We start from the raw sequence: 22,915 nt of genomic DNA, 5'->3' as shown, positions 1-22,915 counted from the left end.
GTGAGGCCTCGCCAATGCAGGATAAACTTGAACGATTAAGTCCTGCCGTTTGGAAATGATATTTCTCATGATGTAAGACGGCATCAATTAAAATACCAAGGCCATTTTCTCATGGACAATTACCAAGCCAGTATCCTGATATTAATAAATGTTTGGTTTAAGTGGGAGGGAAAAGAATTTAGGACTTCAAAGGCTGTAATCAGCACCTGGAATTGCACTGGAAAACAGACTGGCAATCCGTGAACAAGCCCAACGGACAGAACATTACGGCACCTGGTTTTGGATCGACTTCAACCTCCAAAAAGGAGATCTGGCAATAGATGATCCATTACAGCAACCTACACCGAATGCAAGGGAGGGATGCTGGATGACGATAAAGCCTCGGTTCAGAAGGAAACTGACATCGGCAAAGTTACTATGCCAGAAAACTACAGTTAGTCCTTGATTTACGACCACAATTGAACCCAAAATTCCTCTTGCTAAGCGAGACAGTTGTTCAGTGAATTTCACCCCATTTTACGACCTTCCTTGCCGCTGTTGTTAAAGCGATTCGCTGCAGTTGTTAAATCGGTAACAGGGTCGTTAAGTGAATCTTGCTCCCCCATTGACTTTGCTCATCAGAAAGGGGATCACAGGACGCCAGGACACTGCAACCTGTTGTGGTCCTCCAGCAGCCTGCGGAGCTGGAAGCAGAGTCGGACAGTGAGGAGGCTGTGGAGGAACATGGGCCAGTCCTGGAGTCTGGGAAAGACTCGGATGAGGGCTCTGCATCGGAGGCAGAGAAAGGGCCATCTGGGAGGTACTGTACATGCTGCCTCCGGAGCCTCCAGAGTCGGACCTCAGCGAGGCAGAGGAAGAGGGGGAGCCTGTTCCCAGTGCGCGCATGTGCAGAGCTGCCAGAAGGCAAGAACAGTTAAAACAAAAGGGACAACTCAGGAGTAAGGCTTGGAGATGATTGGAGACTTAAAAGAGGAGGAAAGGCACGTGGGCCTTTGCAGGAAGCAACGTTGTTAATTCTGTGCAGCTTAAAGCCTGAAGCTCTGTTTGATTCTGGACTCCGTGTGGCTTTGCCAATTAGATCTTTGGCAGCGTGTGAAGGGAGATAAAGCTGGGTGATTATCAGCCTTATCCCGAAGGACTCTTTACAACTATTTAATCTGTGAATGAACAGAATTCACAACTGTTAAAATAAAACAGGTTTTGGGGACTAGTCGTGTGTTTTACTGACTCAGGAAGCCGAGGTCAGAACACAACCGTCATAAATATGAGTCAGTTGCCAAGCATCCAAATGTTGATCACGTGACCATACCCACCATTCAAATTATTATTACCCTTCTCCTTAATTCTCGCTCCCCTATAACGAAGTAGATAGAACTACATTTTCCTATTTTTGCTTCCTTCTTTACTACAGATCACTCGATACCTTACCACAGGTAGTACTTGACATATGACCATAATGGACCCTGCCCACAATGGTCATATATCATCATCATCAACTTTTAACGACCCCATAATTCCTTGCGGGTTGGAGTCTGGAGCTAGCTGAGTGTTTTAATGACCGGATGCCCTTCCTGTCACCAATGCGGAGTTTTGTTCAGCAGATATTTTCTCATTGTGCCCAGAGAGAGAAATATCAGCCTCTTCCTAGGATTGAACTCACAGCCTCCTGATTGTGAGGCAAGAACTCCACCTCTAGGCCACCGCACCATTCCCAATGGTCATATATCATGACGGCCATGAAATGGGTCAGTCAGGTGATCAACAAACGTTTTTGCAACAGTTAAATTAAACTTTGAATCTAGGTTGGAAGCACCCCCCAGGGAGATCCGTCATAATTCTGGTCGCTAAACGATTGGTCGTAAGTGAAGGACTACCTGTATAGTGTTTGCCTCTCCTAGTATTCCTCAATTAATTTGCCCTTCTTTTAACAAACATGTTAACAACAAACATGTAAAACATGTTAATCCATCTGCTTGTTTCAAATTTTTTGGCCATGTTTGTATAACTTGCAACTGTTTATTCTGCTTTCCTGTTAAACACAAGTTCATTAATCCACAAACCATTCGTTTTCAGAGCCATTGTTGCATCATACAACCTTTTCAATATTTGCTGCAAATTGCAAAATTCGAGTTCTCGGCCAACCTTGCATCATTTGTGTTCAAAAGTACAGGTGCATTCCCATCCTCAACTGACACACCTCTAGGATCATTATAAGATTTTTGAGATGGTTATTCATTCGGGATGAATGAGTGCATCCTTGAACAAATAAGAGTGCCGGTTTGGTGGAGATAAGGTGCTGGCCTAGAAACCAGCAGACGGTGAGTTCAAATCCCAATTTATGCATGAAAGCCAACTGGGTGACTTTGGGCCAGTCCCTTTCTCTCAATCCAACCTGCCTCACAAGGTTATTGTTGTGGGAAAAATAGGAGGCGGGATTATTAAGTATGTTCACCACCTTGGGTTACTTATAAAACAATAAAGATTGGATTAAAATCTAATAAATAAATAAAAATAAGGAGAATTGCATATTCTTTTCTTACTCCCTTCTCTATTCTGAGCTAAAGCTTCGCTGAGCACTTCATTAATTCTCACACAGGTTGCTACCATTGTAATTCACTGGTGAAATGGACAGCCATATAAATTTGATGTATAAATTTCAATTACAGTCAGCAATCCCTTTTCAACACCGTGCTTGTAGAAAGCATTCGATAACTCAAGCCCATCTACTTTATCAAAAGCTTTCTCTGGATCCACAAAGATAATACACTTTCATACATATAAATGACCTGCAGAAGAGAAAGTATCCTGTTTATACACCCCTACCCAGCTAGAATAGAATAGAATAGAATAGAATAGAATAGAATAGAATAGAATAGAATAGAATAGGATAGGATAGGATAGGATAGGATAGGATAGGATAGGATAGGATAGGATAGGATAGGATAGGATAGGATAGGATAGGATAGAATAGGAGAGGAGAGGAGAGGAGAGGAGAGGAGAGGAGAGGAGAGGAGAGGAGAGGAGAAGAGAAGAGAAGAGAAGAGAAGAGAAGAGAAGAAACAAGAGTTGGAAGGGACCTTGGAGGTCTTCTAGTCCAACCCTCTGCTTAGGCAGGAAACCCTACACCACTTCAGACAAATGATTATTTATTTATTTATTTATTTATTATTCAAATTTCTATACCGCCCTTCTCCTTTCGGACCCAGGGCGGTGAACAGCCAAAATAAAAACATCTATACATAACATTACAGTTAAAAATAGAGTTAAAATAATTAATAAATTTGGCCCGTAATTTAAAACTTGTCAATTTAAAATCAATATTAAAATTTTAAAACTAACCCTAAAATCAAGACAGACCGGCTAACTGAAAGAGATGAGTTTTTAGGGCCCGACGAAAAGTCCGGAGGTCGGAGATCACTCGTATCTCTGGGGGTAGATTGTTCCATAGGGTAGGTGCCACCACAGAGAAGGCTCTCCTCCTGGGGGTCGCCAGCCGGCATTGTCTGGCCGACGGCACCCTGAGGAGGCCCTCTCTGTGGGAGCGAACCGGCCAGTGGGAGGCAATTGGTGGCAGAAGTTTCTTGAAAACTTCCAGTGTTGGAACATTTACAACTTCTGGTGGCAAGTTGTTCCACTGGTTAATTGTTCTAACTGTCAGGAAATTTCTCCTTAGTTCTAAGTTGCTTCTCTCCATTTCTCAAATTTTGGTCACTGACCCTACCTGTACCCTTTCAATCAGAGCTTTTTTCAAACACTTTGCCCAAACACACTCAACAAACGAATCCCTCTTCAGTGTATTGCGTTTACTCTCACTATCGGTCCGTTTATTAAATGAACAGTAATGGTGTTCTTCCTGTCGTCATACAGGAGTTATTTTTGTTAGTCATATTACCAGAGAAATATGATAAAGGGAATGTATATTTAATATTACACGTTTTTACTGCAGCGAGAACTGTACTTGAGCAACACTGGAAAAATTAGGAGACACCCACAGAAGAAGAAATAATTAAAAAAATATATTAGACTGTTCAGAAATGGATAGACTAACACTGAAGAGAAAAGAAAAAGAAGACACAGAATATTTTCGAACTTGGGATCTGTTTTATCAATGGTTGGACAACAGAGGTAGAAATCAGGAGTTTAATCTAGTCATGTAAACAAATTGACTCAGACAGTACGCTGTTCACTAAGTACTTATTGTATACAAAGAGAAAATATATAAATATTTTTTTTAAAAAAAGTTCTCACTAATTAAATTCCATGTTCTTTCTGCATTTGGGATATTTTCATTGTCACCTTTTAGGATTTGGGTATGCCCTCTTTCTTTCCATCCCTGTTATTCCCTTTGTTCTCCATGGAAAAGAAATCCTACTCTCAATTGTGGTTGTAAATCGAGGACTTGCAAATGAATGAATAGTTGACCTACCTTTCTTCACTATCCTCCATCCCACATCGGCCATGGATGCAATCTTTAGACACACAATAAACAAGCTACCTTTCCATTGATATATAATTTTATGGTACTACTCTCCCCCCAAAAAAGTGGTGTTATGAGCTAGTTTTAGAAAACACTTTCCCCAAAAGGTTTCCACTATTTTGGCCACTACTGTAGATGGAGGAGACTTCAGTCTTTAAAAAAAATAAACAGCAATTACTCAACCACCCTACCCTTCTGCAAACTACCACAATTGTTTGCAAAGGGTTTGCAAATAAGTTCTTTTGAGGATAGGACACGTTTGCTCCAGCAGAGCTTTTAGCAACTTCCCAGGCAATGCAGAAAGTTCATCCAAAGAACTTTGAATGGTCTTTCTATCAAAGTTGAACAAGGTCTTAGTTTGGCCGATACTACTGTGTTTTTCAGAGTATAAAATGCACCTTTTTCCCCCCAAAAAGAGGGTGAAAATCTGGGTGCGTCTTATACTCCGAATGTAGCCCCACCCCAACCTCTCAAACAGAGGTTTCAGAGGCTGAAAAAATGGAGCTTCAGAAAAAAAGCCTCTGAAAGGGAGCTTCAGAAAAAAAAGCCTCTGAAACGGCAGGAAAAAAAGCCTCTGAAACGGCAGGAGAAAAAGCCTCTGAAACAGAGGTTTCAGAGGCTGAAAAAAAAAGCAAGGCACAGAGCTCACAACCAACGAGCCTGTTGCTAAAATTCACCTCTGGGAACAGCTGATTGGAAGTATTCCAGGAGGCCGATCCACCCGCCAATCAGCTTTTTTTCTTATTTTCCTCCCCAAAAACTAAGGTGCGTCTTATACTCCGCTGCATCTTATAGTCCGAAAAATACGGTATTTCCAACTAATGGGAATCACAATACTGAGTTGGGCCTCCATGGGCATCTTAAGAATACCAGAGTTGGAAGGGATCTTGGAGGACTTCTAATCCAACCCCCTGCTCAAACAGGAAACCCTATACCACTTCAGACAAATGCCTGTCCAATCTCTTCTTAAAATGTCCAGTATTGGAGCACCCACAATTTCTGGAAGCAAGCCGCTCCACTGAATAATTGTTCTAACAGACAGGAAATTTCTCCTTACTTCTAAGTTGGTTGTCTCTCTCGAATCTTTCAGAGGGAAAAAAAAATGAGCAGATTCCAGGCTTACAAAACAGATTACCGCATTTCCCCCCAAATATATATTATATTAATTTTTGCTCCAAAAACTAGGGCATCTTTTGGAAACGTCACAGATGCATTATGGCTTATTTTCCAGTTGGGTCTTATTTTGGTGGAAATACAGTACTAAACGCCTCCGTCTGGTTGACAATCTTAACTGGGGCTTATTTTTTTGGGTAGAGCTTATATTAGGAGCATCCTGAAAAATAATGCTAGGCCTTATTTTCCAGTTAGGAAAATAAGGCCCTCGTCACCTCTCGCCTGGACTACTGCAACGCTCTCTACATGGGGCTCCCCTTGAAGAGCACCCGGAGGCTCCAACTGGTCCAGAATGCGGCCGCGCGGGTAGTTACGGGAGCCGCATGGCACTCCCATACAACACCTCTCCTGCGTGAGCTGCACTGGCTCCCAGTGGTCTTCCGGGTGCGGTTCAAGGTGTTGGTTATCACCTTTAAAGCGCTCCATGGCATAGGACCTAGTTATCTTCGAGACCGCCTGCTGCTACCGACGGCCTCCCATCGACCCGTGCGCTCCCACAGAGAGGGCCTCCTTGGGGTGCCATCAGCCAAACAATGTAGGCTGGTGATCCCCAGGGGGAGGGCCTTCTCTGTGGGGGCACCTACCCTCTGGAATCAGCTGCCCCCAGAGATAAGGAGAATCCAAGACCTCGGTGCCTTCCGCCGTGCCCTTAAAACCTTCTTTTTCCAGCAAGCCAGGCTGGCCTAACACTTTTTAAAATGTTTTTAATTGTTTGTTATTGTTTTTAATCATGGGGCCAAATTTATATATATCTTTTTAATTGTATTTTAATGTTTGTAGTTTATGCTTTTACTTTGGCTGTTCACCGCCCTGAGTCCTCAGGGAGAAGGGCGGTATACAAATTTAATAATAAATAAATAAATAAATAAATTTTGGGGGAAACGGGGTATTTTCTCAGCCACCCTGAGACGCTACAATCCAGGATGCAAAGAAGGGGGCACATTTAGGATAAAAGAACGGGACACGCTGAGCACAGAATGGGGAGGGGCTTGCTTGCAATCGCAGAATTGTGCTCAACCATATTTGCAACTTTTAAAAAATCTACACCTGGTTTTCCACCCACGACCTTCTTTGACTCGGCTGCCTAAAGGTATTTCCCCCGAAGTCAAAAAATATGAGCAGCCGGTGTACAAAAATTAATCATCTGATGATTCTACCAAGTCGGTAAGGCAACGTTGGTTGGCCAATACTTGCAAAAGCCAATATTTCTTCTTAAGAGAGTCTTGCCAAACATGAGGTAAGAAGAAACTTAGAGAGAGAAGCAACAGTTTAGATCAGTGTTTCTCAACCTTGGAAGCTTGAAGATGGGTGGACTTCAACTCCCAGAATCCCCCAGCCAGCGCTGCTGGCTGGGGGATTCTGGGAGTTGAAGTCCACCCATCTTCAAGCTACCAAGGTTGAGAAACACTGGTTTAGGTCTTCCTAGCTCAGGGATCTCCAACCTTGTCAACTTTAAGACTTGTGGACTTCAACTTCAATTCTGGGAGTTGAAATCCACAAAGCTGCCAAGGTTGGAGACCCCTGGACCAGCCTGTTCTTCTAGGCCAGGGGTTTCCAAACTTGGCAACAGCTGGACTGGACTTCAACTCCCAGCATTCCTCATCCAGCCAGCAATAACAGAATGCGGCACCCCAAATGACACCCCAAAGACCGCCAAGTTGCCTGGCTCACATTTAAGGCTAACTCTCATCCTGCTAATTGACTCCGTTTCGCTTATCACAAACCAAACTGCAGTTCATACCACACGTACACACTGCAGCAGCTCCATTAAAAACTCAGCAACGGGATTCCCCCACCACCACTACCACCAGAGCATATCAAGCCCAGTTTTAACCATGTTTGGTGGGGGGTTTTTTGTTACTCGGAAGGTTGTGCAAACCAACTCAATTTTGCTAGTGTTCCTGCCAATGCCGAAAACTATTATTTACTATTTTATTAGCTTGGCAAGGCTGCCAGACTCCTAAATTGAGTAGCTGGCATCCGAAAGGAAGGAAGGAAGGAAGGAAGGAAGGAAGGAAGGAAGGAAGGAAGGAAGGAAGGAAGGAGGGAGGGAGGGAGGGAGGGAGGGAGGGAGGGAAGGAAGGAGGAAGGAAGGAATGATAGAAAGAAAAAAGAAAGAAAGAAAGAAGGAAGGAAGGAATGATAGAAAGAAAGAAAGAGAAAGGAAGAAAGAAGGAAGGAAGGAAGGATGGATAGAAAGAAAGAAGGAAGGAAGGAAGGAAGGAAGGAAGGAAGGAAGGAAGGAAGGAAGGAAGGAGGAAGGAAGGAATGATAGAAAGAAAGAAAAGAAAGAAAGAAAGAAAGAAAGGAGGGAGGGAGGGAGGGAGGGAGGAAGAAAGGATAGAAAGAAAGAAAGAAGGAAGGAAGGAATGATAGATAGAAAGAAAGAAGGAAAGAAGGAAGGAAGGAAGGAAGGATGGATAGAAAAAAGGAAAGAAGGAAGGAAGGAGGAAGGAAGGAAAGAAGGAAAGTAAAAAAAGGAAAGGATGTGTAAAATGGTTAATTTAGCAATAGGGTGTATGAAATCCAACTGTTGTGTGAATTCAGTCATGGTGGTTTGCAAACCACCATCTGGGTAACTTTGTGTGATGCATAAAGCAAGCTCCTATGGGGGGTTAAATGTACCATGGGGAGAACAAGCCAGAGTTCAAATTAATGTGGAAACCAAAATGTTCCTATGCCCTTTGGCAGGACACCTACGGTGATGCTCACTTCTCCAAGTATGGATGTAAGCAGATAACCCAAAACTTTACCCAGGTTCGCAAAAGGAAACTCCCTTCCAACACTTGTGGGACCTACCAACTGTCTATCAAAACATCTCCCTAAATATGCACTTAAGTAGATGAACCAGGACCATCTCAGGTTCTCTACAGGGGAGTCCCTTCCAACGTTTGAGGGACCTAGCAACTGTCCCACAAACCATCTCCTCAAACATGGGTGTAAGAAGATGACCCAAGACTATCTCCAAGCTCTTAACAGAGGAACCCCTTCCAACATCTGTGGAACCTAACAAATGTCCACCAAACTATCTCCCTAAATGTGGACCTAAGTAGATGACCCAGGTCTATCCAAACTAGGGAGAGACCCTTCCAACATTTGTGGACCGAGCAATTGTCCAACCAACCATCTCCCCAAACACACATGTAAGTAGATCACCCAAGACTACCTCTAAGCTCTCAACAGAAGAACCCTTTCCAAAGTCTGTGGAACCTAACAACTTTCCATCAAACACCTTCTCAAACAGGTGTGTAAGTAGATGAATTAGGACTATACCCAGGCTCCCCACATCTGTAGACCTAGCAGCTGTCCATCAAACACCTTCTCAAACAGGTGTGTAAGTAGATGAATTAGGACTATACCCAGGCTCTCCACATCTGTAGACCTAGCAGCTGTCCATCAAACACCTTCTCAAACATGTGTTGAAGTAGATGAATCAGGACTATCTCCAAGCTCCCAACTGGAATATCCCTTCCAACATCTGTGGACCTAACAACTAGCCATCAAACCAACCTGAGACATTTTGCAGCCCCAAATCAGGAACCAGCCATGCACATCTGCGCAGTTCCTCACTAGGAAGCCACTTGAATTCTGGACAGCTGGATCCCATGCCAAGATGCCAACTTCCCCTATTCTTAAGCGCACAGACCAACTTTGAAGGATACTCAGTCCTCGACGTTCAGGGCTGTCACTAAACAGGCAACATTTGGTGCCAGAGGCTGCAGTCTCACATCGAAGGGTAGGACCGGTCCATCTGCCTAGCCTAACCATGATCTTCATACTGATATGAGGGTTAACATCATTGCCCAGAGGATCATTGGTTGGCCTCTCCCCCCTCTTTGGAAGAGCTTTATAGCTCCTGCTGTCTTAAGAAAGTTCAAAACATTCTTAAAGATCCATTTCATCCTGGGTGCCCTTTTTTTTTTTTGAACTATTACCATCTGGCAGCCGGTACCGGACAATAGAAACAAGGACAAATAGGCTGAAAAAAACAGCTTCTATCCCAGAGCAGTAACTGTATTGAATTCTACTCTATAGTGCAATATTAATGCAATATCAGGGGTTTTCAATTCAATTGCATTGAATGTGAAGAATGTGTGTTTTTGTTTTATTTTTTAGTTTTCTTATGTATAATGTACACTGAAGATGGCATCTGATTTCGTTGTACGAGGTGCAATGACAATAAAGTAGTACTACTACTACTACTATATGATGGAGGCCAGAAAGCAACTTTGCTTTGCTCCCAGCCAGAAAGAGGAAAGCAGTATGGGTAGTCCTCGACATACGACAAATGAGCCCGACATTTCCGTCGTTAAGTGAGACCTCGGCTAAGTGACCTTTGCCCCACTCTACGACCTCTCTTGCCACAGTGGTTAAGAGGATCACTGCCATTTGTCGGTGAGTAAGCCAACGGTCGCTAAGTGAATCGGGCTTCCCCCCATCGGCTTTGCTGGTCGGATGGGGAATCACGTGACCCAGGAACACAGCAATGGTCTCAAATACGAACCCGTCAGAATTTTGAACCCATGACCATGGGGGACGCTGCAAAGGTCGTAACACCTAGTCAAGCCTAACTAGGTGGCTCGGTGGCTAAGACACTGAGCTTGCCGATCAGAAAGCTCGGCCGTTCGGCGGTTCGACTCCCTAGTAGAGGTCTCCTGCGTGAGCAGGGGGTTGGACTAGATGACCCGCAAGGTCCCTTCCAGCTCTGTTACACTGAATAAATGCTTAATATGTATACAGTAAGCCACCTTCCAATGCACAGTGCCGGGCGCTTGAGTGTTGTGGTGACTTTGAGCGGTCACTAAACGGGGCCGTCGTAAGTCAAAAAGACCACCTGCAATCCACCGTCCCGCGATTAAACCAGTCTGCAGGGTGAGCCTCCTTTTCTGTTTTTCCTCTCTATTCCCTTCCCCTTTCTTTTCTTTTTTTTTTTTTTTCTCTCCTCTTTTTCCTTTTTTCCTCTGCTGCCTGTACAGAAAGAGACTGCTCTGGGTTTACTCGGTATGTGTGTGTGTGTGTTTGTCACCCGTTAACCACATCCTGACTCTATTAAAGTTCCTGGCGTTGAACAAACAATGTAACTGTCGCGTGCACCAGCCTGACGATAATTGGATTAACTTAAACGGATCGGGGCTAGAATAGAGAGAGAGAGAGAGAGAGACAGTGGCCGCCTCAGACAGGCGGGGGATGTTCATGTCACCCTGGAAATACCCTGAAAATTGATCTGGTGGAGGGATCCGCTCTCTCTCTCTCGCTCTCTCGCTCTCCTTGCAGCAGGGACACCGGAGGGCAAGAGGGGTGCCGGGCGGGGGGGAAGCCAAACAAAGGAAAAATAAAAATTATTTTCCCAAAACGGAAGTCGAGGTTTGGCGCCTCTCCGCGAAGAGAAGTACGCTAAGGACGTTGGCCGCCTCACCAGGGAGCCATCATCAACCGGAGACCGTCGTTCGACCGCTTGGGTGCCTTTGGTGTGGCTGCTGGGTTTGGAGGTTGGGAGCGTTAGATGGGCCCCAGCGTGTGTGTACACACACACACACACACACACACACAAAATACTAGGCTCACACACATACAAAACAACCTGTGGGTGGCGGGAGTTCAGACAACTGTTAGAAGGCGCAGCTGCCGTGGCTGGTTGAAAAAGTATCGGCAGGTCTGCAGAGATTCAAAACAAGGCCCGAATCATCGCAGTCCTCGACTTACAACAATGGTTCGTTTAGTGGCCGTTTGAAGTTACAACGGCACTGGGGGGGGAAAGTGACTTAGGACCGCGTCACACACTTAGCACCGTTGCAGGGCCTCCCCCGGGGGGCCGTGACTCAAAATTCGGACCCTCGGCAAATGATTCGTATTTATGACAGTCGCAGCGTCCTGGGGGGGGGGGAGGGGGTGCGGTCACATGATCTCCTTTGGAGTCAAGGGGAGGAGCCCGATTCACTGAACAACCGTGTTATTCACTTCACCCACTACAGCGATCCGTTGAACGACGGCGGCAAGAAAGGTCGTGCGACAAAACGGCGTTAACGAATGTCTCCTTTAGCGACAGAAACTTGGGAGGGGGCTCCGTGGTGGTCGTAAGACAAGGACTACCTGCCTTGCAAACCGAGATCTAGCAGAGTTTAGCCAAATCTGTTTCTGAGCAAGGATGCTAATTCTCAGCTAAGAGGCCTCCAGGCAGATCGCTCTACACCGGGGAGGAAGAGAGGGAGGGAGGGGGGGATTATTTACTTAAAGCAACGGCCCCCCCAAAATTGTTAGAAATACTTCCTCGTACAGCAGACTCACTTTGGGTCACTGCCTTTGTGAAATATCTTCATGCAAATCGCAAAATATTTGGGAGAGCAGCCCAGATCAGCCAGTCTAAACAGTTCCCTTTTTTTCTATTTAACGTCTCCCTGACTCATTCATTCACTCACTCACTCACTCATTAACTCTCTCCATCTCTCCCACCCTCCCTCCCTCTCCCTCTCTCCTGTCTCTCCCTTCCCTCTCTTTTCCCCTATCTGTCCCTCTCCCCCTTCCTCCCTCCCTTCTTCTCTCCCTCTCTCCCTCTTCCTCCTCCCTCAGTCTCCCTCTCTGCCTTCCTCTCTCTTCCTCTCCCCCTCTCTCTCCCCCTCCTTCCCTCCCTCCCTCTCTGCCTCCCTCCCCCTCTCCTTCTTCCTCTCTCTCTCCCCTCTTTCCTCCTCACTCTTCTTGTCCCTCTCTCCTTTCCTCCCTCCCTCCTTCTCTCCCTCCCTCCCTCTCTTCCTCTCTCTCCTTCCCTCACTCTCCCCCTCCTTCCCTCCCTCCCTCTCTGCCTTCCTTCCCCTCTCCCCCTCCCTCCTCTCTCTTTCTCTCTCTATCTCTCTTGCTCCTTCTCTTTCCCTCTCTCCCTCTCCTTCCCTCCCTTCTCTCCCTCCGTCTCTCTCTCCCTCTCCCCTCCCTTCCTTTTCTCCCTCTCTCTCTCCCTCCCTCTTCCCTTCCTTCCCTCCTTCCCCCCTCCCTCTCTGCCTTCCTCCCCCTCTCCCCTCCCTCCTCTCTCTATCTTGCTCCCTCTCTTTCCCCCTCTCCCTCCCCCTCCCTCTCTCCTTCCCTCCCTCCCTTCTTCCCTCCCTCCCTCTGTCTCTCTCCCTCTCTCCCTCCCTCCTTCCTTTCCTCCCTCTTCCTCTCTCCCTCCCTCCCTCCCCCCTCTCCCCCTCCCTCCTTTCTCCTGCTCTCTCTTTCTCTCTCTAACTCTCTCATACACACAGGGAGACCCCAGACCTTGAAAAGGCCAGATTAAAAAACGAACTGATCCCAGGGAATGTGAGAAAGATCGGAGGGAAGTTCTCTTTGAAGGAATTTTCCCTCCTTTGCTAAGGGGAAGTTACTGAACACATTCAGGTTTTTGTGGTTCCCCCCTCCCCCCATGACACCACCCGTCCGTATACAAAAGCCTCCGTACACCCCTGAGATCCACTCTCCAGAAACAGGTGAGTGAGCAACAGGTTGTCTCAAAGACAGAAACCGGGAGGCCGAGGGGAAGAGAGATAAACTTATCAAACAGGCCGGGGAAATGGAGTTTTTACAAAGAGAACCCAAGGCGGAAGTCGGTTGATGGTGGAATCTACTTTCACTTTTATAAAGGATTCTATCATCAGCGGGATTATAAAAATATAAATAAATTTTTAAAAAAAGAGCAGAGAAAGGATGAGTGATGTGGATTTAAATATCAGCCGTGCCAATTTTGGTTGCAACATTACAGAGATAGACAGATAAAGAGGCAGGAGATAGAGGGAGATAGGGGGAGAGGGAGAGAGAGAGAGAGAGAAAGAGAGAGAGAAGGAAGGAGAGAGATAAAGAGATAAAGAGATAAATACAATAGCTAGATGGTTGTTAGACAGCCAGAGGTAGAGATGGGGGGAGGGGGGAGAGAAAAAGAGAGAGAAAGAAAAAAAGAGGAAAAAGAAAATGAGGAAAAAGAAAATGAGGAAAAAGAAAAAGAAAGAAAAAGAAAGAGAAAAAGAAAGAGAAAAAGAAAAAGAAAAAGAAAAAGAAAAAGAAAAAGAAAAAGAGAGATTTCCGCAAGTGTATTTCCACATAAACTATGGTTTATGGACAATCTAACTGCTACAACAAGCATAAACTAACCATGTAATCACAACAAACAAGGCTAAACATGGAGTTGGCTAGTTACAGCTGGTTGCAAATAGATGGAGAGATAATAGATTAGCAATCTCCTCTAGGATTGCTCATTCTCCAAAAAATAAATAAATAAATAAACCATCATGGCCTGCTGCTTGTACCCTGGCCATCATCAACCTCTAGTAGACATTGCCACAACAGAGATGCAAGCCGGAAACACCGACTCGCCTACGAGGGAACAGCTTCCTAAGCAGAGTAAACGAACAGACAACTCTATGGGTTCAGTGAAAAAATGTGTGTGTTAGATAGTCCTATCATGAATTTAATTGGGTAAATGGCCTAGATATTAATATACAGCTAGTCCTCAACTTATAACAGTTCGTCTAGGGACTGTTTGAGGTTACAACGGCATTGAAAAAAAGTGACTTATGACCGTTTTTCACACTTACGACCATTGCAACATCCCCCCCATGGTCACATGATCAAGATTGGCAAAAGCTGGGCAACTGGCATGTACTTATGACAGTTGTTATGGGTCACGTGATCCCTTTTTGCGACCTTCCGGATGAGCAAAGTCAATGAGGAAGCCAGATTTAATTAACACCTGTGTTACTAACTTAACAACTGCAGTGATTCACTTAACAACGGTGGCAAGAGAAGTCGTAAAATGGGGCAAAATTCACTTAACTGTATCTTGTCTTTTTATGTACACTGAGAGCGTATGCACCAAAGACAAATTCCTTGTGTGTCCAATCACACTTGGCCAATAAAGAATTCTGTTCTATTCTATTAACAACTGTCTCGCTTAGCAAGAAATTTTAGGGGCTCAATTGTGGTCATAAATCGAGGACTACACTTATTTTACCTTATGAACTAACTTATATTTTAAAATGTAACTTGTAACCTAATATATGACTTCTTAAAGTTTTGTTTCCTACAAAATTGATCACCGCGCTTCGTTTTACGTGTATCCTATCACTGGGGAGGGGGGGTTTCATACATTTTTTGTGCTGCTATTCATGTATTTCCAACCAAACGCTAAATAAATGAATGTATTTTATTTCTATGCAAGGCAAAATACACATCTATTACTGCCTACTTAAAAAGAGGGTGACAATATTACATGGATGTGGCATTTGCATATTCACTTCTACCATGGCCCATCGATTCTGGATGAGTTTCCTTCTTCCCCCTCCGGTACATTTCAAGGCTACCCAGGCCTGAAGAAGGTGATTAAACTTAAATCTGATTTAACTTTCTGTTCCCACCCTCCCATAGGACAAAATTAAATGGAAATTTGCTATAGTGATTAAGGTGCCGGCCTAAAAACCAGGAGGTGGTGAGTTCTAGTCCCGCCTTAGACATGAAATCCAGCTGGGTGAGTTTGGGCTAATCACCAGGAGATTATGAGTTCTAGTCCTGCCTTAAGGCATGAAAGCCAGCTCAGTGACTTTGGGCCAATCACCAGGAGAAGGTGAGTTCTAGTTCCGTGTTAGGTATGAAAGCTGGTTGGGTGAGTTTGAGCCAATCACCAGGGGACAGTGAATTCTAGTTCTGCGTTAGGTATGAAAGGCAGCTGGGCGACTTTGGGCCAATCACCAGGAGACAGTGAATTCTAGTCCCGCCTTAGGCATGAAAGCTGGCTTGGTGACTTTGGCCCAATCACCAGGAGACAGTGAATTCTAGTTCTGTGCTAGGTATAAAAGTTGGCTGGGTGACTTTGGCCCAATCACCAGGTGACATTGAGTTCTAGTTCCGTGTTAGGTATGAAAGGCAGCTGGGTGAGTTTGGCCCAATCACCAGGAGACAGTGAATTCTAGTTCTGTGCTAGGTATAAAAGTTGGCTGGGTGAGTTTGGCCCAATCACCAGGAGACAGTGAATTCTAGTTCCGTGCTAGGTATAAAAGTTGGCTGGGTGACTTTGGCCCAATCACCAGGAGACAGTGAATTCTAGTTCCGTGCTAGGTATAAAAGTTGGCTGGGTGACTTTGGCCCAATCACCAGGAGACAGTGAATTCTAGTTCTGTGCTAGGTATAAAAGTTGGCTGGGTGACTTTGGCCCAATCACCAGGAGACAGTGAATTCTAGTTCTGTGCTAGGTATAAAAGTTGGCTGGGTGAGTTTGGCCCAATCACCAGGAGACACTGAATTCTAGTTCCGTGTTAGGTATGAAAGCCGGCTAAGTGACTTTGGCCCAATCACCAGGAGACAGTGAATTCTAGTTCTGTGCTAGGTATAAAAGTTGGCTGGGTGAGTTTGGCCCAATCATCAGGAGACAGTGAATTCTAGTTCCGTGTTAGGTATGAAAGCTGGCTGGGTGAGTTTGGGTCAATCACCAGGTGACAGTGAGTTCTAGTTCCGCTTTAGGCATAAAAGCTGGCCAGGTGACTTTGACCCTGAACGTGGAACCCTTTCTGGACCCCATACTAAAGACAAAACCCCTTTATTCAATATTTTTGCTTGGCTTTGGCTACATTAGGACTAGAGATCCATCCGCAAAGGGTTTATTTGCCTTTTATAAGAGCACCTAGACAAAAATCGAGTCGCCTTTCAAGCTGAATCTTATTCTGTTTTCCAAGTCTTTTTTCAGAGGCATCCTATTTCCTGCAAAGCGAAGAATGGAAAGAGCTCCGAATCACAAATTATATCCTCACATTGGTTGCCTTTTAAAACATTCTGGTATGGGCAGAATCTTTATCGACTTGTTAGGGGAAATACTGCTATTATATTTTTTATTTCCTTTTTCTATTTCAAGGCCACTCAACTTCCCAGCGACAAGGGTGGTTTCCAATTAAAAAAAATTAAAAAGTTTTAAAAATTAACTTTTTTTTTAATGAAATAAAATTGGAAACAAGACAAAAATTAAAAAGAGACCATCATCTATCAAAAGAAAAGAATACAGCTGACTGGGAGACAGAATCAAAACCCCAAAAGGCTTAACCACCATCCTAGCCCACGAGAACAACCAAAACCTTAACAATCTGCAATATATATATATATATTGCCAGATTTTAGCCAGAGTTTTAAAAGACCTTACAAAGTGTTTTGTTGGGATTTTGGAGGATTTTGAGCTGAGATCTTAGCCAGGATTTTAAGCATTTTAACTAACAGACTTTTAATGACGTGGGAAAACACCCGAGATTTTAACTTTTTACATACACATACCAGCGAAAACTTATATATATATATCTCACAAGGGTGGAATCAGGATAAATCTTCAGGGAATATCATTCTGGAGGGCAGGAGCCATTAGACTGATGACGTCAACCGAAATTGCAAATTCCATCCCTAAGCGACGGAATCATTAAGTGAGTCACACTCAATTTTATGACATGCCGCAGTTGTTAAGCGAATCACGCTGTCGTTAAACTAACCCAACTTCCCCCATCGACGTTGCTTGTTGGAAAACTGGCTGGGAAGTTTGCAAATGGGGACCGCGTGACCCCTCCCACACGCACAGCCATCCTCAACGTGAGCTGGTTGCCCAAAGCCCCCAAACTGCAATCATGTGACACTGGGGATGCTGCAACAGTCGTAAGTGCGAGGACCGGGTCGTAAGTCACTTTTCTCCAGCACCGTCATAAGTTCGAACGGTCAACTAAATGAACAGTCATAAGTCGAGGACTGCCTGTATTGAAAAAGCACCTCTCCTGGGTCCTTCAAAGTGCTAGCAAGACCCCCACCCCACGACCTCAATGAATGGGTGGAAACCCATGGAGACATTTCCTCAAATAAGAGTTGCTTTGCTTTTTCCCAACTAGGTTGCGAAAGGTTGTGGCTTCTAGAACTCCCGTGGCAGTAAGCGTGCTCATTCGGCATCCAAGAAGGCCAAATGACATAATCGCCCTCGTTGTGTAAATGACACAAGTAAGGCAAATTAGGTAAATCGGTGCCAGGATGTCACAATGCACGCAACATTGCCGCATGAAAGCCCCTTTGGATTGGTGATTAAGGCGTCAGGCTAGAAACCAGGAGACAGTGAGTTCTAGTACCGCCTTAGCCATGAAGGCTGATTGGGTGACCTTGGGCCAATCACCAGGAGATGGTGAGTTCTAGTCCCGCCTTAGCCATGAAAGCCAGCTGGGTGAGTTTGGGCCAATCACCAGGAGACAGTGAGTTCTAGTCCCGCCTTAGCCATGAAAGGCAGCTGGGTGAGTTTGGGCCAATCACCAGGAGACAGTGAGTTCTAGTCCCGCCTTAGCCATGAAAACCGGCTGGGTGACTTTGGGCCAATCACCAAGAGACTGTGAGTTCTAGTCCCGCCTTAGAGATGAAAGGCAGGTGGGTCATTTGGGGCCAATCACTAAAAGATCCTGAGTTCTAATCCAGCCTCAGGGACGAAAGCCAGCTGGGTGAGTTTGGGCCAATCACCAGGAGACAGTGAGTTCTAGTCCCGCCTTAGCCATGAAAGGCAGCTGGGTGAGTTTGGGCCAATCACCAGGAGACAGTGAGTTCTAGTCCCGCCTTAGCCATGAAAACCGGCTGGGTGACTTTGGGCCAATCACCAGGAGACAGTGAGTTCTAGTCCCACCTTAGCCATGAAAACCGGCTGGGTGACTTTGGGCCAATCACCAAGAGACTGTGAGTTCTAGTCCCGCCTTAGAGATGAAAGGCAGGTGGGTCATTTGGGGCCAATCACTAAAAGATCCTGAGTTCTAATCCAGCCTCAGGGACGAAAGCCAGCTGGGTGACTTTGGACCGGTCATTCACTCCCAGCCCAACCAATCTCACAGGATTGTTGTGGGGAAAATAGAGGAGGAAAGAGTATTAGGTATGCTCACCACTTCGAGTTATTTGTAAAAATAAAAAAACAGATGGGATACAAACAAGCAAACAAACAAACAAATAAATATTCTATCAGATCTTAGAAACGTGTCATAACACGGGCCAGCTCCACATACTGACTTAAATCACAGTTTGATTAATGCTGGTTTCTTCCAACAAAACTGAGGACTCAGTCCTAAATCATGGTTGACAAACCCAGAAGGTCAAATAGGCGCTCCAGAATCTTTGTTTCCCCAAAACAAACTAACATCCTGGTTGTCTACATCCCAAGTGCCAAACAGATTTGGGATCCAAGCAGATTCCAAGAGACCTATTTGATCTCCTCTCTGGGCCTTTCAGTGGGACTGATCTTCTTTTACGACAGCTCCCCGGCCTTAAAATATGAAAACATCACTCCCAACACATTGATAACATCTGGTCTTGTCCTGAAGCACCATCCAATCTTCTTCCCCACCCACCCACCAGTGGTGGGATCCTTCCGGTTTAACAGCCGGTTCGGTGATCGTGCACTTCGCTGCGCGCGCGTGCGCAGTTCAACGAAAAATCACCTTCCGCATTAGTGCTAGGGAATTAAAACAGCTGAGGGGCGGCAATCTGTTCTGCCGCACTAATCAGCTGCGAAGATAAAGGTAAGTAAAGCACAGGAGTGGGCGAGCCTAACTGATCGTCGGAGTGAACCGGTTCACTCCCAGCTGATCATCGGAGCTACCGGTTCGCCGGAACCGGGCCGAACCAGTAGAATCCCACCCCTGCCACCCACCCACCCATCCACCCACCCAACCGCTCCTCCAAACCAGGAAGTAATCATGAAGGACCCTACCTGTGCTGGAACGAGCCTTAGGTCTGGATTTGCACCCAAATCCGGTTGGTGATCCCCCAAGCAGACTGCTTGGAGGGAAAAGTCCAGCGCCGTATTCAGGAACGTAGGAAGGATAAGTGGCGATCGGATGATGACCGGAAGATGACGCTCCTAAGGACGCCATGTTGCTCCGGGAATGAGACGATTCCAGCTTCATCGTTTCGGCCAGAGACACCTGATATTTAATGCACTCCTTCTCTTCTTGACGGCTGGACCCCGTGGAACCCGGGGTGGAGATGGAAGGATCCGGAGAGACATCTTTAGGAGGGGTCGGCGGGAAAGTGAAGAGATGAGGACTGGAGTGGCCCGCCGACAGCGTGGAGGTAGAAGCCGGAGGGTAGACCGAAAGAGGTCCCGGCGAGCCGTGGTGGATGGGAGCTTTGGAGAAAGGACTCAGATTCCATGGGGCAGCACCGTGGTGGCTTCCCAAAGCTTTGCTCCCATCCAGCCATGGGAGAGACCCGTGCAGCAAAGGTGGGCGACACACCTGGCTACCTGCCGGAACAGAAGAAGACAAAGGAGGCCTCTGTTAAGCGAGTTTCTCCTTGAACAGACTTCGGACAAAGATCAGGTGAAGAACCCAGCATGTCTAAACATCCCAACAAGGCCGCCCAATACAGGTAGTCCTCAACGTACGACCGCCATGGAGTCCGAAATTACCATCACTAAGCAAGACAGCTGCTGAGTTGAGATTGGCCTTACTTTATGACCTTCTTTGATGCAGTTGTTAAGTGAATCGCTGCAGGTTGTTAAATTAGTCACGTCATTGTTAAGGGACTCTGGCTCCTCCATTGATTTTGCTTGTCAGAAGGTCTCAAAAGGCAATCACATGACCCCGGGGCACTGCAACAGGCATAAGTACATGCCAGTTGCCCAGCGTTCTGAATTCTAATCGCATGACCACGGAGGTCACTTTTTTTCAGTGCCTCTGTAACTTTGAGCGGTCACTAAACAAATAGCTGTAAGTCAAGAACTATCTGTGCGTTTCGTTTTGCATTTAAGGAGGTTAAAGATCTAATGATGTGGGGAAAGCAATTTTCAGCCTACTGGCTTTTGGAAGTCTCATGAAGACCCTTGTCTCTTCCCTTAGACTGGGCTTCATCGTTCTATATATACAGGTAGTCCTCGACTTACAACATTTCATTCAGTAACCGTTCAAAGCTACAATGGCACTGGAAAAAGTGACTTATGACCCTTTTTCAAGTTAACGTCCTTTCCAGCATCCCCCTGGTCACGTAATCCACATCCAGGCGCTTGGCCACTGGTTCATACTTATGACCGTTGCAGCATCCCGTGGGGGGGGAGGGGTGTCACACAATCCCCCTTTTGCAAGCTTCCGACCAGCAAAATCAACGAGGAAACCAGATTTGCTTAACCACGATAGGGTTAGTAACTTTATCAACTGCAATGATTGGTTTTAAGCACCACCGTGGCGAGAAATGTCGTAAAAAGGGGGCAAAGCTCACTTAACGAATGTCTCACTTAACAAACAGAAATGCCTGGGCTCACATTGTGGTTGTTAAGTCGAAGAGGACCTGTGCATACAAGGGTCCTCGTGAGAATGGAGACCTTTTCGATATTCACAAACCCACACTCACACACACAAAAACCATTGTAAAGGGAAAGAAATGGAACAATTATTCTACACACACACACATATTTATGTATGTATGTGAGTGTGTGGGTATATATATATATGTGTGTGTGTGTGTGTATAATTGTCGTTCCATTTCTTTCCCTTTACAACTATTTTTGTTATATATATATATATATATCACTGATAAAGAAATAAAGGGAGACTAGTATAGATCTATTTCAAGCTATTTAGCTCTCATCAGCTAGCTATACCCTTACTTGGATTCGAACTTGCGCTGCCTGCATTTTAGGCAGTTGTATTAACCTCTGAGCCACAAGTTCTCCTCCTTTCATCAGCTTGAGCCAGGGATGCAGTATGCTCCCTCCCACATGCTGGGTAGACCAGGTGTCTCAATAGAAAAACACTTATATATATATATATATAAGCCTAGGATAGTGGATGTGATTTCACTGAGCTATGGCTGCAATTTGAGAAACTTGGTTTACGTAGGAAAATACCTGGTTGAAGAAACATACAAAAACCTACGATAAGAGAAGAAAGCAAATACTTAGCCTCTACGGAGAGGGAACATATGGTAAGGGTGTGGCTAACTGATGAGGACCAATCAGTCCGAAATAGATCTATATTAGTCTCCCAAAAGGCAGCAAAATGCATGCTTGCTGTCTGAAGAAGCCTAGGATAGTGGATGTGATTTCACTGAGCTATGGCTGCAATTTCAGAAACTTGGTTTACGTAGGAAAATACCCGGTTGAAGAAAAATGCATACAAAAACCTACAATAAGAGAAGAAAGCATACACACACACACAATATGTGTATGTGCATATAATTGTTGTCATTCCATTTCCTCCCCTTTACAACTGTTTTTGTCCATGTGTTAGCATGTGACTATCAAATATATATACACATGTACAGTATATACACGTGTGTGTGTATTATATATCTATTGCGTTGTTGTTGTTCCATTTCCTCTCCTGTACAACGATTCTTGAACCGCAGACAGTTTCTAAGGGTCAGTTGGCTTTCCACCATTTCCTCTATGAAAGCAGACGACATCCAAAGAAGGAAATGGAGTCGGGGCTCTTTCAAAACCTGAGGGAACTCAACAAAGGCACCTTGAGAAGTGAAAGACCTGGGCCCCCATCTAAATTGTTGTCAATAAGTACGTCACCCCAGCAAATTTTAACCTGCCAAATCAAAAAAAGAAAAAAGAAAAAAAAAAGAGATAACTCCAATCTTCTCTTCAAATCAGGACCGTGTAACGGGTCGTCCTCGCTTTACGACCGCAAATGGAGCCCAATGTTTCTGCTGTCGAGTGAGACATTTGTTAAAGGAGCTTTGCCCCATTTTACGACTCTCCTTGCCACTGTTGTTCAGCGAATTCCCGCAGTAGATTAAGTTAGTAACCCGGTTGTTGAGTAAATCTGCCTTCCCCGTTGACACTGCTTGTCAGTAGGTCGTAAAAAGAGGATCATGGGACCTTACAACCGTCATAAATATGAGTCAGTTGCCAAGTGTCTGAATTTTTGATCACGGGACTGTGAGGATGCGGCAATGGTCGTAAGCGTGAAAAAGGGTCCTAACTAAGTCACTTTTTTCAGTGCCGTCGTCACTTTGAACGGTCACTAAATGAACTGTTGTAAGTCGAGGACTGCCTGTCCTCACGGCTTGCCCCGTGAGTATGGGTGGGAATGTTCTTGGCGGTTCCTTGATAGGATACCATTCATTGCTTAACACAAAGTTTTGACAGTTCCTTAATTGGGGTTAACACTGACAGGGCAAACCACATTTCCTTCGAGCATTGATAACGTTACCTAGCTGGGTCATGAAATGTCTGCAGGAAAGCAGCCAAGCACCAGGAAACCCCAAACAAGCTGCTAGTTTACCTCTGTACAATCCTCCTGAGCATATAGTTTTGGCACC

At 45.3% G+C, this 22,915-nt stretch overlaps 1 protein-coding gene across 13 annotated transcripts in view; it reads right to left on the bottom strand.

Moving 5' to 3' along the window:
* GATA3 (GATA binding protein 3) overlaps positions 1 to 22,915 on the bottom strand; it is a 95,751-nt gene that overhangs the window by 36,317 nt on the left and 36,519 nt on the right. For all 13 annotated transcript variants that reach the window (XM_087873603.1, XM_087873597.1, XM_087873599.1 and 10 more), the window contains exon 3: positions 19,359 to 19,892. In XM_087873603.1, the coding sequence (XP_087729729.1) occupies positions 19,359 to 19,892 (534 nt within the window). The remainder of the gene's footprint in view (positions 1 to 19,358; positions 19,893 to 22,915) is intronic.

The sequence above is a fragment of the Pantherophis guttatus genome, chromosome 7, assembly GCF_059756535.1.
Source record: "Pantherophis guttatus breed Tessera chromosome 7, ASM5975653v1, whole genome shotgun sequence".
NCBI classification, from domain to species: Eukaryota; Metazoa; Chordata; class Lepidosauria; order Squamata; family Colubridae; genus Pantherophis; species Pantherophis guttatus.
The sequence above is the reverse complement of the archived record's forward strand: the minus strand, read 5'-3'. Positions and strand labels throughout refer to the sequence as shown.